Source organism: Penicillium waksmanii (assembly GCF_028829765.1).
Source record: "Penicillium waksmanii strain IBT 27052 chromosome Unknown utg000002l:1.0-3326099.0:1.0-3328782.0, whole genome shotgun sequence".
NCBI lineage: Eukaryota > Fungi > Ascomycota > Eurotiomycetes > Eurotiales > Aspergillaceae > Penicillium > Penicillium waksmanii.
The window spans coordinates 2,238,335-2,254,127 of record NW_026643249.1 but is presented as its reverse complement, the minus strand read 5'-3'; the positions used below and the strand labels follow the sequence as shown (position 1 = coordinate 2,254,127).

Below are 15,793 nucleotides of genomic sequence, written 5' to 3'. Positions count from 1 at the left end.
ACACTAGTTTATATTGGGAGCTCTTCCTATATCCCGTCATATCACTCGCATTCGGCGGAATTCAATATTCCGCTATCACTTGAAGCGAGCTATACAAAAAGATAGGGAGGAGAGAAAAAATTACCGATGCTGATTTAAAAAACTTCCCGGGATCCGGTGTTCTAGAAGGTTATCTCCGAGCGGGTAGAAAGGCCTTGTCAGCTACACTTCCGGCTCCTGCACATCCACTGGTGTTTTTGCCATCTCCCAATGAAGGCAAAGTGAGCATAAAGCACCCTGAATATGCCAGGATTTGCATAAAGCCAACTGTCTTGTGGGGCCCAAGCCACTTTGATGGGTCGAGTGGGTCGGCAGACCCGGAAATCACCCATCTCATTTTTTCCTATATGGACAAATATCCCCTCCGTACATTGCTAATTTTTGGGAATTTTCATGGGTTGTGTTGAAAGCTTATGCGCCACAATTCTAGCCCGAGAATGACGGTCATGAAACGTCCGTTATGGAAGGTTTAGCTCTATGAATGTTTTTTTTCTGAAATTTTTCGTAGTTGGACCTTCAGTCACACAGCGTAAGGATAAATCATTACGCTGGTGTTGACCATCTATCCGAAGAATTTCAAAATATACAGTGTAACACACTGGTGGCTGGAAATAGAATCATAGACACAAAAAAAATACAAATACATGATAAAGTAAAGAATGGAGAAGAGGAGTAAGTTGCACTCAGCGCGGAGTAAGAGGCCACTAAGAGGCATAATCAAAGGGTAATGGTTGATAATAATAGAATGGTGTCGAATAATTATCAGTTGACAACTCGCCCTTTGCCAATGGGCCGAAGAATATATCCCAGTCATCGGGATTATCGCCTATGCCAGCAAATAGATCCAACTCCACGTAGTCAGTCTCGGTGGGATATTCGAGCATGGCACTGGCTGTCTGATAATCATTGTATCGCAAGCCAGCGTGGTTCGCACGGTCTGGCATATATGATTCGCTGCCTTCTTCCCAATTGCTGTTTGGATGTATTTGAAGTGGAACATGCGTGCTGTCAACGTCGGGAATATATTGTACGGATGACAAAGAAGGATTGTTCTCAGCTTCATCCTTTTGGACTTGATGGACCGTTGACGAGGGCAAATTATTGCTGGCAGCAGTTGGCGGTCCTTGGACTAGGGCGAAACTTTGCGGGCTGCCATTGGAAGAGTATGGCCTCTGCTTGATTTGGTTGTTTGGATCTTGTAGTCTTTGATGATGTGGAGAGTCTTGCTCACTCATGCATTGTTCACTCCCTTGAAAAATTGGGCTCCAATGTTGATCCAAAGAGCCTAGACGAGAGAGTATATCATGTACCAGAGGTTGACCGCTGGTTTCACGTTCCAACGGTTCTCCGGGCCAGCCATCTCTGGCCTGCACATGTTGATATAGCTCTCTAATGCCATGAATAAGCCAGCCTTGCTGCTCTTCCAAGAAGGTCGTGTATCTAAATTGTCAATCAACCCTTTGTGATGTTGATATTTCAGAGGTATGCTCACCCCTTAGGATACACCTTTTCCCGATGCTTTTTCTATCTCCAAACATGCAATTGGCAATTTCAGCTTTGCATCTTTGACAAGGGCTGGCTCCATCGCACTAAATATAATTAGAACAAAGCCCTTGGTTGAAACAGATCATTACAAACCTTTGTCTTCTTCTTCCTACAGCGATCACAAGCTTTTTTTACTCTCGAACGAGCACAGTCCTTGGAATATGGCGAGTCCCTCAACGCTGCTGGTTTAGAGACCTGGCGTGGCATAATTGATTGAGCAGTGTATACAAGCTTAGGATTGTATGAACAGGACCCCACTGATTGTCGGGCCGCTAAGATTGTAGGAAATAATCTTACTATGCAAGTATCCAAGAGTGGACAGGGGATAAAATGATAGAAATAAGGGAGGTGAAGAGATCATGGCGAGTCGCACCATGGAACGGGTTTTTCTGCGGCTATTACTAAAAGACCGGACTGTTCAAGCTACTATTAAGATAAGGGTCTGGTATACCCTTTTAAAGAGATTTTATTTTCCTTTCGGAATATGATATGATTACGGCATTATACTCGCTTAGGAACCAAAATATTATCATTCAATGGATAAACATGAGAAGGTCTCCACATACCGCGGAAACGTACCGCAAATGAGAGACTGGTGCTGTCATTGGAGGAAGCAGAGAAGGTGAAGCTCAGTTCTCACTCTTCCTGGGTAAATGTGACGGGACCTGATTTTTCTAGTTTTAAAGATAGGTCCAAAGCAATTGCCATATAAATTGGCAGCCTTTCAATTTGTAGCCATATCCTAGTGTACCCCTAATCTTCGGATCGTTTGTTTGCTTATTATTTGTCTCATAAATCAAATGGATCCATGGCGTTATTCATGAATATCCAATTGGTTGGCAGTAAAATAAATTACATATAGATGTGTGTTGACCAATCATAGCTGATACCGAGAAATATTTCACCGGGACTTGTGCCATCCGAACGTAACAGGGGCGTAAATTTCGGAGATCTATTCAACCTACGGCCCGTGAACATACCGCTTGCCGAACTGGATGGCGGGAAAGGCTAACTACAGGTGGCTCAGAAGGAAGCTTTGGTATGTATCTGTAAGTCGCTGATGATCTTTTATGGTGGAACTACCAAGGTTAAAACGCCGGTTCTTGATGCACGTACATCTCAGGCGAACGGGCCGATGGTGCAAGTCGCCCGATTGAGGCGCCGCACCCCGGTTCTTTATGGTCCCTGGCCAATATATCCGTAGGACTAGTAGTGATAGGACTCAAATCTCCATAAAAAGTCTCCATAATTTTATTAGCCAGCCTATAGGTCTCTCAGTGCGTGAAAATCACGGCCCTGGAGAATTGATATGAATGCCGGGTACGGAAGTCAGCGGCTCTGGATTGATTCATCAGCTATATTTATAACCAACTGCTGTCGTTCTCTTAAAAATCTTAGAGGCCCACCCAGATCCTGTTTGTCCTTCTAGAAACAAGCCTGGTGAATTGAGTCTATCTTCATCATGTCAGTTTTGGGGGGGAATTTTCTCCATGGATAGTTCGCACCAACAGCGGCTAGTGACCGGACACGAAATAAGAGAAACTGATGGTTCATCGACTACACTTCACAATGACGCTAAGGAGCAGAGCGAGCAGAAGGAGGCAGAGGTCGATATGGAGGACGAAGTTGAGGAGATGGTGAGGCAATTGACTCGCCAGTCTACTCATTTCTCTTCGGCGAATGCAAGCAACCCATTTTTTGAGGAGAACAAGGAAACCACCTGGCATCCAGACAGTCCTTTCTTCAAGCCAAAGGACTGGATTCGTTCATTGATTGCCGCTCAGTCACAAGATCCGGAACGATTCCTTCAACGCTTGGCGGGTGTTGCATTCAAGAGCCTCTCTGTGCACGGTTTTGGAAGTCCAACCGACTACCAAAAGGACGTGTTCAACTCTCTGCTGAGTATCGGTGGCATGATCCGCAGCCTGGTTGGAAACGGGAAACAGAAGGTTCAAATCCTCCAGAACTTCAATGGACTGGTCAAAAGTGGAGAAATGCTGGTGGTCCTGGGCCGCCCTGGGAGGTGAGTTTATCGTGTGGTGTCGAATTAATAGAACAGTTAGAACTCATTCTTCGTTAGTGGCTGCTCAACATTCCTGAAGACGATTGCCGGTGAGATGAACGGTATCTATGTCGACGACAATAGCTACTTGAACTATCAAGGTACGCAAAGAGGTCCAAGTCCAACACGTGAGGTGTGAACTGACCAACCAACACTTGAAAACAGGAATATCGGCCCCAATGATACAGAAGCAGTTCCGTGGAGAAGCTATCTTCAGTGCTGAGAATGATGTGCATTTCCCTCAACTGACAGTTGGTGAAACCCTGACATTTGCGGCTATGGCACGTACCCCACGCACGCGTTTTCCCACATTGCCGAGAAAGCAATATGCGGATCATCTTCGCGATGTGGTCATGACCATGCTAGGTCTCCGTCATACGTTTAATACGCGAGTTGGCAACGACTTCGTGCGTGGAGTTAGTGGCGGTGAGCGCAAACGAGTCAGTATTGCAGAGGCTATTCTCAGTGGTGCTCCCCTTCAATGCTGGGACAACAGTACGCGAGGTCTTGACAGTGCCAATGCATTGGAATTTTGCAAGAACCTCCGCTTGATGAGTGACTATGCAGGAACCGCAGCCTGCGTTGCAATTTACCAGGCTTCGCAGAGTGCCTACGATGTAAGTCCAACGCATGGAGGCAACTTGATGTGATCTTTCTAATTTATCTCTATCGCGACAGGTGTTTGACAAGGTCGTTGTTCTCTATGAGGGCCAGCAAATCTATTTCGGCCCGACTAGTGAGGCTCGTGACTTCTTTACCACCATGGGCTTCGATTGCCCGGGCCGCCAGACCACCGCCGACTTTCTCACCTCCCTGACTAGTCCCACCGAGCGCAGAGTGAAGCCGGGATACGAAGCCAGGGTGCCTCGTACGCCAGAGGAATTTGCCCAACGCTGGCAGACCAGCTCAGAGTGTGCCCGTCTTCTCCGGGAAATTGACACCTTTGACAAGGAACACCCCATTGGTGGTCAGTCCTTGGCTAACTTCAATGAAGCCCGCCGTCAGATGCAGTCAAAGCAGCAGTGAGGCAAACCATATATGATCATCTTTATTGATAACGCTGACAACAAACTTTTAGGCGTATCAAGTCCCCCCTATACGCTCTCGGTTGTCGAGCAGATCAATCTCAACGTGAAACGTGGTTTCCTGCGTCTCAGGGCTGATATGTCCCTGTTCTACTCGGCTCTTTTTGGCAACTTCTTCATTTCTCTGATTTTAGGAAGTGTGTTTTATAATCTCGCCTCGGATACATCCACTTTCTACTCCCGAGAGGTTCTCCTTTTCTACGCCGTTCTTCTCGCTGCGTTTGCCAGTGCACTTGAGGTTGGTTAGCCCTTTATGGTTCCACCCCACTGGGAGTCATATCCATGTATCTAACATTATCCATCAAGATCCTAACCCTTTATGCTCAACGAGCCATCGTGGAGAAGCAATCGCGATATGCCTTCTACCATCCTTTCACAGAAGCCGTTGCATCTATGTTATGCGATGTACCGTATAAATTGGCCAACTCTTTCACCTTCAATCTTCCTCTCTATTTTATGGCCAACCTCAAACGTGAGCCAGGGGCCTTTTTCATCTTCTGGCTGTTTTCCCTCGCGACCACATTCACCATGTCTATGATCTTCCGCACGTTTGGTGCCGCATCGCGTTCTCTGGCCCAGGCACTGGTTCCTGCTGCTCTACTCATCTTGGGTCTCGTGATCTACACAGGTTTTATCATTCCTACAAAAGACATGCTGGGTTGGTCTCGCTGGATGAACTATATTGACCCACTTGCGTACTCATTTGAAAGTATGATGGTCAATGAGTTCCGCAATAGAGATTTCCCCTGTTCGTCCTTGGTGCCTTCTGGAGAGGGGTACGAGAATGTGGACACCATCAACACCATCTGCAGCACCGTTTCATCCACCGCTGGTGATCTTTATATCAGTGGAGAGGCCTACCTGGAGACTGCCTACGCCTATACCAACAGCCATCTCTGGCGTAACCTGGGTATCGTCATCGCGTTCATGATCTTCTTCATGTTCGTTTACCTCATTGCAACCGAATACATCACTGAAGCTGCCTCCAAGGGCGAAGTCCTTCTTTTCCGCCGGGGTCGTCAGCCAAAGGCTCCGACACAGGATTGTGAGACTATAGCAGACATGAATTATCGGGAGGAAGAAGATTCCGAAGGTGCTGGTGCCAACATTCAGCGGCAAACTGCTATCTTCCAATGGCAAGATCTTTGCTACGATATCAAGATCAAGAATGAAGATCGCCGTATTCTTGACCATGTGAACGGTTGGGTTAAGCCCGGTTCCGCGACTGCATTGATGGTAGAAAATACTCTTGCATGTTGTGGTGGAGTTCGCTAACAATATAATAGGGTGTTTCCGGCGCAGGAAAAACTACACTGCTTGACGTTCTTGCAACTCGTGTGACTATGGGTGTTGTCACTGGAGATGTTCTTGTCGATGGTAGTCCCCGAGATAGCTCTTTTCAGCGCAAAACAGGCTACGTTCAACAGCAGGATGTTCATTTGCCCACCTCCACGGTGCGCGAGGCCCTAGAGTTCAGTGCTTTGCTCAGACAACCAGCCCATTTCAGCCGACAAGAAAAGCTTGACTATGTTACAGAAATCCTGGATTTGCTTGGTATGCAAACATATGCTGACGCTGTTGTTGGTGTTCCGGGTGAAGGTATGTTGTGACACAAAAGGAGAAAATATTCCATTCAGTGTCCTCACTTGCTGACATACTTTTAGGATTGAACGTTGAGCAGCGAAAGCGCTTGACTATTGTTGTGGAGTTGGTTGCCCGACCCCAGCTATTGCTCTTCTTGGATGAGCCTACATCTGGCTTGGACAGTCAAACCTCTTGGTCAATTCTAGATCTGATTGAAACACTGACCAAGCATGGCCAGGCGATTTTGTGTACCATCCACCAGCCTTCTGCTATGCTATTCCAGCGATTTGACAGACTGATGTTCCTTGCTAAAGGAGGACGCACCGTATACTTCGGAAAGATCGGCGAAAACTCTTCGATCTTGGCGGACTATTTCATGCGCAATGGTGGCCATGCTCTAAAGGATGGCGAGAATCCCGCAGAATGGATGCTTGATGTGATTGGCGCTGCTCCTGGGTCCCACAGTGATGTTGATTGGCCTGAGGCTTGGAACAGCAGTGCTGAAAAGCAGGCTGTTCTTGACCATTTGGCTGAGCTAAAGTCTTCCCTTGCGGAAAAGCAGCCAGAGGGCAACGTGAGTACAGAACATCGCGAATTCGCGTCTTCCACAAAGGACCAATTTTTGCAGTGTCTATCTCGTCTCTTCTCGCAATACTGGCGGACCCCTTCTTACATCTGGTCTAAAATTGTTCTCTCGATTCTTACGGCACTTTATAACGGATTCTCGTTCTACAACGCAAAGAACACCCAGCAAGGATTGCAGAACCAAATGTTTAGTATCTTCATGCTCATGACCATCTTTGGAAACCTTGTTCAACAGATCATGCCTAACTTTATTATCCAACGATCCATCTTCGAAGTTCGGGAGCGTCCATCCAAGATGTACTCGTGGAAGGTGTTCATGGCTTCGAATATTATTGTTGAGTTGCCTTGGAACTTCCTGGTTGCTGTGTTGATGTTTTTCTGCTGGTACTACCCAGTCGGTCTTTACCAAAACGCCGAACCGACTGACGCTGTGTCTGAGCGTGGTGCGCTTATGTTTCTGTACTTGTTGGTTTTTTTATGGTTTACATCTACATTCACTCATATGGTCGTGGCCGGTGTGGAAACTGCTGAAACTGGAGGCAACATCGCCAATCTTCTCTTCGCTCTTCTTCTACTGTTCTGCGGGTAAGACATATCGATCTTTATCTGCTGCTTCTGTTTACTAATATGTGTCCTTTCAGTGTCGTCGCCACCCCACAAGACATGCCCGGATTCTGGATCTTCATGTATCGTCTTTCCCCATTTACGTACCTGGTATCTGGAATGTTATCCACTGCTGTTAGTGGAACAGATGTTACGTGCAGTACAGATGAAGTCCTCACCTTCAACCCCCCGGGCTCTCAAACCTGCTATGAATACCTGAATGCCTATGCTGTAAGGACTGGTGGATACATTGAGAACCCCAACGCAACGAGCTCATGCTCGTACTGTAGCATGTCATCCACCGATACCTTCCTTGCTTCAGTTGACTCCTACTGGAGCGATGCCTGGAGGAACTTTGGAATCATGTGGGCTTACTTGGTATTCAACATTGCCGTCGCCCTTGGAATCTACTGGTGGGCACGTGTTCCCAAGGGAAACAAGACCAAGGGAAGCTCTTGAATAGCAGTCAATTTTTCAAAGTTAGCAAGAACTTTGTTTCATTCTGATGGAACGCGATGTCCTGCATAGGATGTTGACATTTCCTTTCTTGCATCTTCGGTACATGCGAAAGTATATACCTAGGTATCGTGCATTTTATAGACTCGTCCAGTTTATACTTTTTTACAGTCTTTGTTTTGATTATCTTTAGATAGACTATTGTTCTTTTAGTCTTTCTTTTCGTCCCCAGATGGACATGGCCTTTTGATTTCTACACTTCTTACATTCTTTGCCAGATTCATTATCTAGAGTTCTTCCCACTATTTTAGAAATACATGCTTCGATTTCCTATGTGATGTTTCTCAGGCCATTCAACACCGAGTTCTCAAAATGGGTATGTATACTTCGTTCACAGTTAGATATAGAAACCTGGAGACTCAGTTTTAGGGTTAGTCGCTAGGAACTCAAGGTCAATGAATTACTTTGTCAGCTTGGAAGCCTCCAGGAGGCTGTGCAACCTTAGAAGCTTACTCTTTCGGCGCTTTTCTTCGAATTTAAGAAATTATCGTATAAACGGCTTTTCACCTTTCACCCATCAATCGGTTACCATTCTTTCTAGCGCAACCCATACCGAGCTTGAAAGGCAGTATCAGTCTTTTGTCAGCGACATGGACTCTGAAGAATATGAAAGGAGAGACATATTGAGACAAATAAGTTGGATCTAAGCCTGGCCTGAATTATTCCCCGGATCTAACGTATTACTCGATCCACGAATTCGCGGGCACTGCCGCAGCGCTCGCCGGTTGTCTAGCGGAGCTGGGCGAATAGCTCGCAGACGTGGCGAGCTCCATCCGCCTACCGCTCTTCGAGTTCATTCCAAAGATCTCGGGACGTCTCTAGTTCCGCGCCATGGATACTATGTGGGGGGAAGTACCGGAAGATAGTGTGGTAGGCTTTGGCCTGGCGGCGCGACCATTCATGGTGGCGCTCGAATGCCTGGACCTCCACTTCGAGGCGCGCTTCGATGGCGCGTTGCCTTACCGCCCCAACCAGGTGCACTCCACCAGGGGGTGGATGTCGGCCGTAACCGGCTTGGCGTACTTGAACGAGCAGTCAGGACGCTCAAGGTCGCACGACACGACATCCCAGACCTGCCTTGCCTTGAGGTAGGAGGTCATCAGACGTTTCGAGGTCGCGAAGTTGTCGCTTCCTGTCAGGGGCTCGACGGCTGTAACGGCTCGGTCGGGCGAGTCGTGGACTAGAGCCGACATGGTGATGATCGCAAAGTGTTGTAGTTCAAAGGTATGAATTGTGTTATTATTCTAGAGTGAAACATGAGGCTACTAGGTATACACAACGAGAAGAACATTCTGGCACTTTGATTGCCAGCTGATTGCTCCACTTCCAATGTTGAAAAGATATACTGCCGTCGAGCGCCTTGTCTGGCGACAGCCGGCCCAATCTGCATCCGTGAGGCCACAGGGCATCTGGAGCGGGTCTTTATATGCGAGACTGAGAGATTTGTGGAAGGCTGTCGCCAAGCTGCTGAGCTACAGTAAATGTATCAGAATTTAGAACTTCTGAAAATTTGAAGTAAATTGTACGAAGTAAATGATGGACTTTGGGGGTAATGGGGCAAAATACTGCCCATATATAAGGCTTCTACACCGCCAGGCTTTGGGCCCAAGGGACCTGGAGCTTTGGGATATTTTCTCATCGAAGCTTAAGCCCAAAGATCCATGCCCTGTCTCGCCGCGTATACCTTTGTGCATAACCCTAAGATGCGCAAGTAATTGTAATAATTGCCTCTGCCGATCACGAACGGATTATGAATGTCCGAGCTTGCGTGTGCGAGCAAGTCTGAATTGAACAGCGCGTGGTCAGCAACCTGGTGATTCGAGATGAGCGTGTCGACCCCTCGCTCGTATGCAATTGCTGCAAGACGATAGTGCGACAGTACTTTGGCCGTGCGGTCGGTAGCAGACTGCGGGATACCTGTACCTCCGTTCAGGCCTGCCCTATGGTGCTTGGTGCCATTCTTATCAGTCAAGGGAAAGATGAGCGACAGAGTACCAGGGGTGTGACCAGGTGTAAGGACAATCTCGAAAGATACATTTCCGACCTGAAGGATCTGACCGTCCACCAGCGTCTTATCCTTGCTTGGAGGGATAGATGTTGAATTAGGAGGGTACGTATACGTTGCCATTTCTTGCCAAGCGACCTCAGAGGCGTAGATTGTTGAGTTGTATGTCTCTTTGAGATATTTGGCCCCACCGTAGTGATCCAGATGCTCGTGTGTAACAATGACATGTTTAATGTCGTTCCCACTGAAGCCGAATTTCTCGAGGGCCGGAAGCATGATTGCCTTTATCTCATCGGAGGAGTCGAGTGAATCGATCACGACCAGTCCATCGCCTGTATCGTATGCCCAAGACGACACAAAGGCTTGTCCAACAAAGTAAAAGTTATCGAATGGCGAAAAGGGTGTGACGAAGCCAGCAGGCTGCGTGAATAGTTTTGGAAACACCTGTTGCGTAATACATTGATCTTGGAAGAATTGGTGGATCCTCCAGTCAGTGCTTAGCTCAGAAGCTTGTCGAAGAAAATGGGTTACATTCTGTTGCTGCTGCTTGGGAAACAAAGTAGTATTGAAGAATCCGGCGATAGGAGTTGGTGGTGCTGGTAATGCGGCTATGGTCTCTGTGAAGATCTCAGAGAAGCCACCAATTGCGGGAGAGGGCGCTGGAGCATTCGAGACCGCATCCCGACGAATATATTGATGCGCAGTATCGCATGCAAACCCGTATGTAGCGCTGATCGCGACCAAGAAGTTGACAAAGGAGCGCATTGTAGTAAAACTCAAATGTAAAGGAAGACACGCCTGGTATCTCGATGCTTGCCAATTCAGCTAGGCAGAGTTCGGGAGCTGTGGGAGCTTCCTTATGTGTATCTTAGGAAGCGCGCCTATGGAAGACCAGGTCGGAACCGGAATCGGAATCAACTTGACTACGACATGTACGTCGTGTCCGTGGTAGCACGGAACAAATCGCGGTATTATTCCGTCGAAAGAGGAGAAAAGCTGCCCTTACATTAACTACGTGAACAGATGACTTGTACCGTATTGGTAATCTTAGCATGAGCTGCCATTGCAGATGTTCTGTTTGTGTGCGTATGCTTTCAAGATGGCTTGACCTTCGCTTCGGCAAGGACGCAACGTAATAAGCTTTGCTGGAGGAGGCAGCCTCCACCGCGGCTTGGAATGCTGTGAAAGATACTTTGTCCCTTGTAGCTCCTTTGCAGTTATCTCGACCGATTCATAGTAGAATCCTTGCCGGAGACGAATTACCGGCTTTGCGTTTCCCATGTGTTTCACTTCGCAGACTCCTCGAAGTTGGGCTGCGAAGCAAACTGTACAAGTCGTGGTCGATCATGCCTTCTGCTGAAAAAATCTACTTTTGACTTCTATTCTCAACGCTCCCTGCGACAGGTATTATCCGAAGTAATATGTTCCCAACCGGAGCTGCTCGAATTTCCGCATTTTGCATCAAACGGCCCATAGCTTTGAACGAGATGCATATCTCAATGAGACCGCCCTTGGAAAAGCTGGGGGTGTCAATTATACAGACACAGATATTGTCGAACGGCGATCCGTCTTCGATATTAGCGTGTAAGAGGAAGATGTACTCTAGCGCAAACAACAAACGAGCTTGTCCAGGAAACTAGGTTATCATCCCCTTTCCGCCAAATGAGATGTCTTCGAAGCATATTCTCTACTTACCAAGGCGCGTTAGTTGAGCTGTAGTGCTTTAGAGTAAGAACTCGGACGTGGTAACAGGATACATTGTCAGTTGTCTCGAAGAGCCATGCCTTGTCTCCGGTTGGGCTAACGGGGGAAAACCCCGAATCAGAAAGACTAGATGTCTACGAACCGTCCATTAAATTACTAGATACCATTATTCTACTTCGGCTTATGGTTTTAAAGCTCTATGCTGTGCTCACGAGACCTCGAACCACAACCACCTTGGCAGCCAGAGCCTCGCCAACACTCTTCACCGAGGCCTTCTCTGTCGTCTTGTTGGGTTTCTCGCATGATATTTCGTCACCCCTAAAGGCTTGGTATACTGATTTGATCTACAATATTCCTCTCCAAGCTACATTCGCGCCGCGACCGTCCTACCAAGCAACACATCAAGTACCGCATTACAACCCCGTAATTTCGTCACCATTCTACTTCCAAGTCTAGCACTACATACAGGTGCATCCATAGAAGTGTTGAGAGCATCACTACATCCCAGGATGACGCATCACGGTCTCCACCGCCAATCGGGGTGCTTCCACTCCAAATCATGAACTTCCTTCTGACTCAACCCCGCAAGCTGCTCGTGCGCACCAGCCTCACATTTCTCACGCTTCTTATTGTCATACTTCATCCAGAGGAGAACCAGAATAGCAACGATAGTCCAAAGAATGGCGCACGCGAGGTTCACACCATTACCAATGCGGTACATTGGCGCATCCCTAGGGAGATATGTCCACGTTGCAATGAGGCCACCAATATTGCCGAACATGACTATGGCGACTGTTAGTGTCTAGTCTTATCTTCGCCAGTGAAAGGGTGGTAAAAGTCTTACCGTTCGTCCCAATTGCAATGCTCCTCGTTGAGTCACTCAGCACGTTTGCACTGACCTGCGCATTACACATCGCACCCAGCGTAAATGCCGTACTCGCCGTCAGAAAGATGGCTCCGTACCGTACGTTCGCATCAAGCGTAGCCAGCAGGATCGAAAATCCTGCCATGGCTGTGGGCCCGGTAATTGCAAGGAACCATTGCCGGTGATCGAAGCGCCAACTTAGTGTCGTTATCAAGAGCACAAAGAAGCCACCAACGATATATGGGGGCACAGTCAGGAGTTGCTGTTGCACGGCTGTGCGACCTGGGTAGATGCTTTTGATGATGGTCGGGAGGAAGAAAGAGATTGAGAGTACTGTGATGTTGTTGAGCATGTATATGCACGCTGTAGCGATTGTGATGGGGTTTGTGAAGCCGCGCTTCAGCTTCATGCCATCGATCTTATCGAGCAGAATGGCTTGGGCGAGGCGCTCCGACTTGACGCGATTGATAGCAAGCTCCTTCTCTTCTTCAGAGAGCCAGCGGGCGGTGTCGGGTCGGTCGGTCAGGGTTACAAGGGCGATGAGTGAGAGAATAATGGTGATGGTACCTTCGATGGCAAAGATCCTGGATCAATGTCAGCGAGTTGTGGATCTAGTGAAATGCTGGAATATTAACGTACATTTCCCATTTGTGCAGTGATCCGAAATGTGACAATTTCAGAATGCCAGAAGCTAGCAGGCCGCCAAAGGCACCGGACAACGGTGCCATGGTCATGTATAAGCCAAGGCGGAATGCAAGTTCAGCTCGGCGATACCAGCGCGAGAGGTAGTACGCAATGCCGGGCATTATGCCCGCTTCAAACATGCCTAGGAGGAATCGGACTGCGCATGCCTGAGCGCGGGTACGCACAAAAGCAGTTGCAACTGAGACGACGCCGAAGCCGAGGGTCGTCAATGGCAGAAACCAACCGGGGCCTGAGCCAAGCCGTCAGCGCAGATATTCCCTATACCAAGGTTCCAAAGCCATACCTATCAGCTTGCAACAAATTGTTGTTGGGATCTCAAAGAGAATGTACGAGATGTAGAAGATTGACAACACGGTGTTGTAGTCATATCCATGAAGGTTTAGGTCTTGTCCAAAGCCAGCAAGACGCGCGTTACCTGCAACATTGTTAGGGCTCTCTTTCTTTGATCACCTCGTACTCACTCACCAATATTCGCCCGATCGATAAAGCACATGAGATAGAGCAAGGCGACAATCGGCACGATATAAAGGTCGATCTTGGTGCGCAGCTTCCTCTCAGCTTGACGCGTAACCTCATCCAAATCCGCCGTACGGCCTTGGGATGGAGTGTCTACCTTCTCGACCATCTCGAGAGAATTTTTGGAGTACATTCTGGCTGAAAATGATAAAATAAAATATGGAGCTCAAGATTAGCCGTATGTTGATCATTTCAGGTTGAAAGTCCGGGGTACATATGTACTGCGAGCACGAGCCATCTACCAATTCCACTATGCGATGTCCCTCAGTTGAAAGGCCCATGGGGTGTCGAAACATAGTGTTGAGAACCTTGCAATACTAGATCGAGGCCACGCTCCGCTTCCGCGTTTAGAGACCAGGGCAATGTCCCTTACAATCTTGCAGTAAGTTGGCGTTCCGATTCCGCGCACGTGCTCGGAACGCCTTTCCCATCCTTGTGCAGCACAAGTTGTGCTTCCTGAACCCGTCCAAACTACGGAATCGCATTTGCCATGGATTTCCGTCTGTTTCCGTTCGATTACAATAAGAACATGTCCTCCGTTGGTGTCAAATTTGCTAGATGAAGCAACTTCAAATATTTTTTTCATTGCGAATCTCCTTTGGCACCCCGTCTCAAGCACACCACACTATCATGTCATCGCCTGCTATTCTCCAAGACGCTTCTGTCGCGTCAGACTGTTCTATCACACAGCCCAAACCTCTTACGACTCAGAAGTATTTGCAGCCCGAGTACACATCCGGGCACCCATCACTCGCTTATGTTGATGAAGAAGCTGAGAGTCCGCCGAAATTCTCGGATCCCTACGAGGAACGTGCATACTTGAAGCACCGCCTCGCCATCGCTTTCCGAGTGTTCGCACAATTCGGGCTAGCTGAAGGTGTCGCAGGTCATATCACGCTTAGAGATCCTGTGGACCCTACTAGCTTTTGGGTGAATCCATTTGGCACACATTTCAGCCTGATTCGGGATGAGGACTTGATCCGCGTGGACCATGACGGCAAAGTGGTAGAAGGTGGAAAAAATAAGAGGTTGAATTATGGTGAGTCTCTAAGTCGGAGTCACTTGGTCAAGGAAAGATACTAATTGGATGCCAGCCGCGTATGCAATCCACGCTGAAATCCATAAAGCGCGACCAGATGTTCTCTGCGCAGCTCACTCACACAGCTTATATGGTCGGGCCATGTGCGCAACCGGTCGAACACTCGACATGCTGACTCAAGATTTCTGCGTCTTCTACAACGACCACGTACTCTACAATAGCTTTGCAGGTCTAGTCCTAGCACCTGAAGAAGGCAAAGCTATCGTAAAGTGTCTTGGGAATAAGAAGGCGGCGCTGCTGGGAAATCACGGTATCCTGACTGCTGGCCCCACTATTGAGGCCACAGTCGCATGGTTTGTCTTGTTCGAACGGTGTTGCCAAATTCAGCTGGTTGCTGATGCGGCAGCATCTGGGCGAGACGTATCGCTTGTGGCCATTGGAGATGAAGAGGCCAAGGCGACTTGGGAGGCTGTTGGTACAACGGGCAATGGATACTTCCAAGGGTTGCCACTATTTCAAGTAGCAGAACGTGAGTTTGGGGAGCGGTCACTACTAGGTAGAGGGACAGCTGCGGCGTAGGTGCGCCCGCGCAATTCAAACTATATACTATGAAAGAGCCTTGATTCACAGTTGGTGAAACCTGGTTCTCTCTAGGAGGCTTCCTGGAGCGTGTTTACCGTATCGTATCGGCCAGAGGGCATCTAGTCGAGGTGACTGAAGCTTCAACGCATTTTGAATGAATAACCATAGACTTCTTCTGCATCAAAACAACACTCAGCAATACTACCTCAGAATTGGACTGTGCAGAGTTGATCTCGTCTCATCAAAGTTATAAATATCCTCCGATTGGATACCGTTCTCGTTGATAACGTGTTGTACGGTCGCAAACCACTCTCGTAGCGATTTTGGGTCTTGGTTCAGTGCGAGCTAGTAGTCGTAA

The 15,793-nt window shown here is 48.0% G+C and overlaps 5 protein-coding genes across 5 annotated transcripts; 2 read left to right on the top strand and 3 right to left on the bottom strand.

Moving 5' to 3' along the window:
• Window positions 1-743: 743 nt before the first annotated feature.
• Window positions 744-1,274, bottom strand: N7481_002526 (uncharacterized protein; the record flags this gene model as incomplete). Its single annotated transcript, XM_057261745.1, has 1 exon — window positions 744-1,274. The coding sequence occupies one exon, from the start codon at window positions 1,272-1,274 to the stop codon at window positions 744-746; it is 531 nt and encodes a 176-aa protein (XP_057126677.1).
• A 1,800-nt stretch (window positions 1,275-3,074) lies between these two features.
• N7481_002525 (uncharacterized protein) lies at window positions 3,075-7,962 on the top strand (the record flags this gene model as incomplete). Its single annotated transcript, XM_057261744.1, has 9 exons — window positions 3,075-3,607; window positions 3,665-3,747; window positions 3,812-4,263; window positions 4,325-4,646; window positions 4,725-4,969; window positions 5,038-5,967; window positions 6,018-6,330; window positions 6,396-7,485; window positions 7,542-7,962. 9 exons carry the CDS (start codon window positions 3,075-3,077, stop codon window positions 7,960-7,962), a joined length of 4,389 nt encoding a protein of 1,462 aa, XP_057126676.1.
• A 1,702-nt stretch (window positions 7,963-9,664) lies between these two features.
• N7481_002524 (MBL fold metallo-hydrolase) lies at window positions 9,665-10,789 on the bottom strand (the record flags this gene model as incomplete). The annotated part of the gene is made up of 1 exon (XM_057261743.1): window positions 9,665-10,789. One exon carries the CDS (start codon window positions 10,787-10,789, stop codon window positions 9,665-9,667), a length of 1,125 nt encoding a protein of 374 aa, XP_057126675.1.
• A 1,456-nt stretch (window positions 10,790-12,245) lies between these two features.
• On the bottom strand, window positions 12,246-13,947 carry N7481_002523 (MFS general substrate transporter; the record flags this gene model as incomplete). The annotated part of the gene is made up of 5 exons (XM_057261742.1): window positions 12,246-12,511; window positions 12,573-13,177; window positions 13,233-13,527; window positions 13,582-13,713; window positions 13,764-13,947. 5 exons carry the CDS (start codon window positions 13,945-13,947, stop codon window positions 12,246-12,248), a joined length of 1,482 nt encoding a protein of 493 aa, XP_057126674.1.
• Window positions 13,948-14,444: 497 nt separating this feature from the next.
• Window positions 14,445-15,432, top strand: N7481_002522 (class II aldolase/adducin domain protein; the record flags this gene model as incomplete). The annotated part of the gene is made up of 2 exons (XM_057261741.1): window positions 14,445-14,853; window positions 14,909-15,432. 2 exons carry the CDS (start codon window positions 14,445-14,447, stop codon window positions 15,430-15,432), a joined length of 933 nt encoding a protein of 310 aa, XP_057126673.1.
• Window positions 15,433-15,793: the final 361 nt, after the last annotated feature.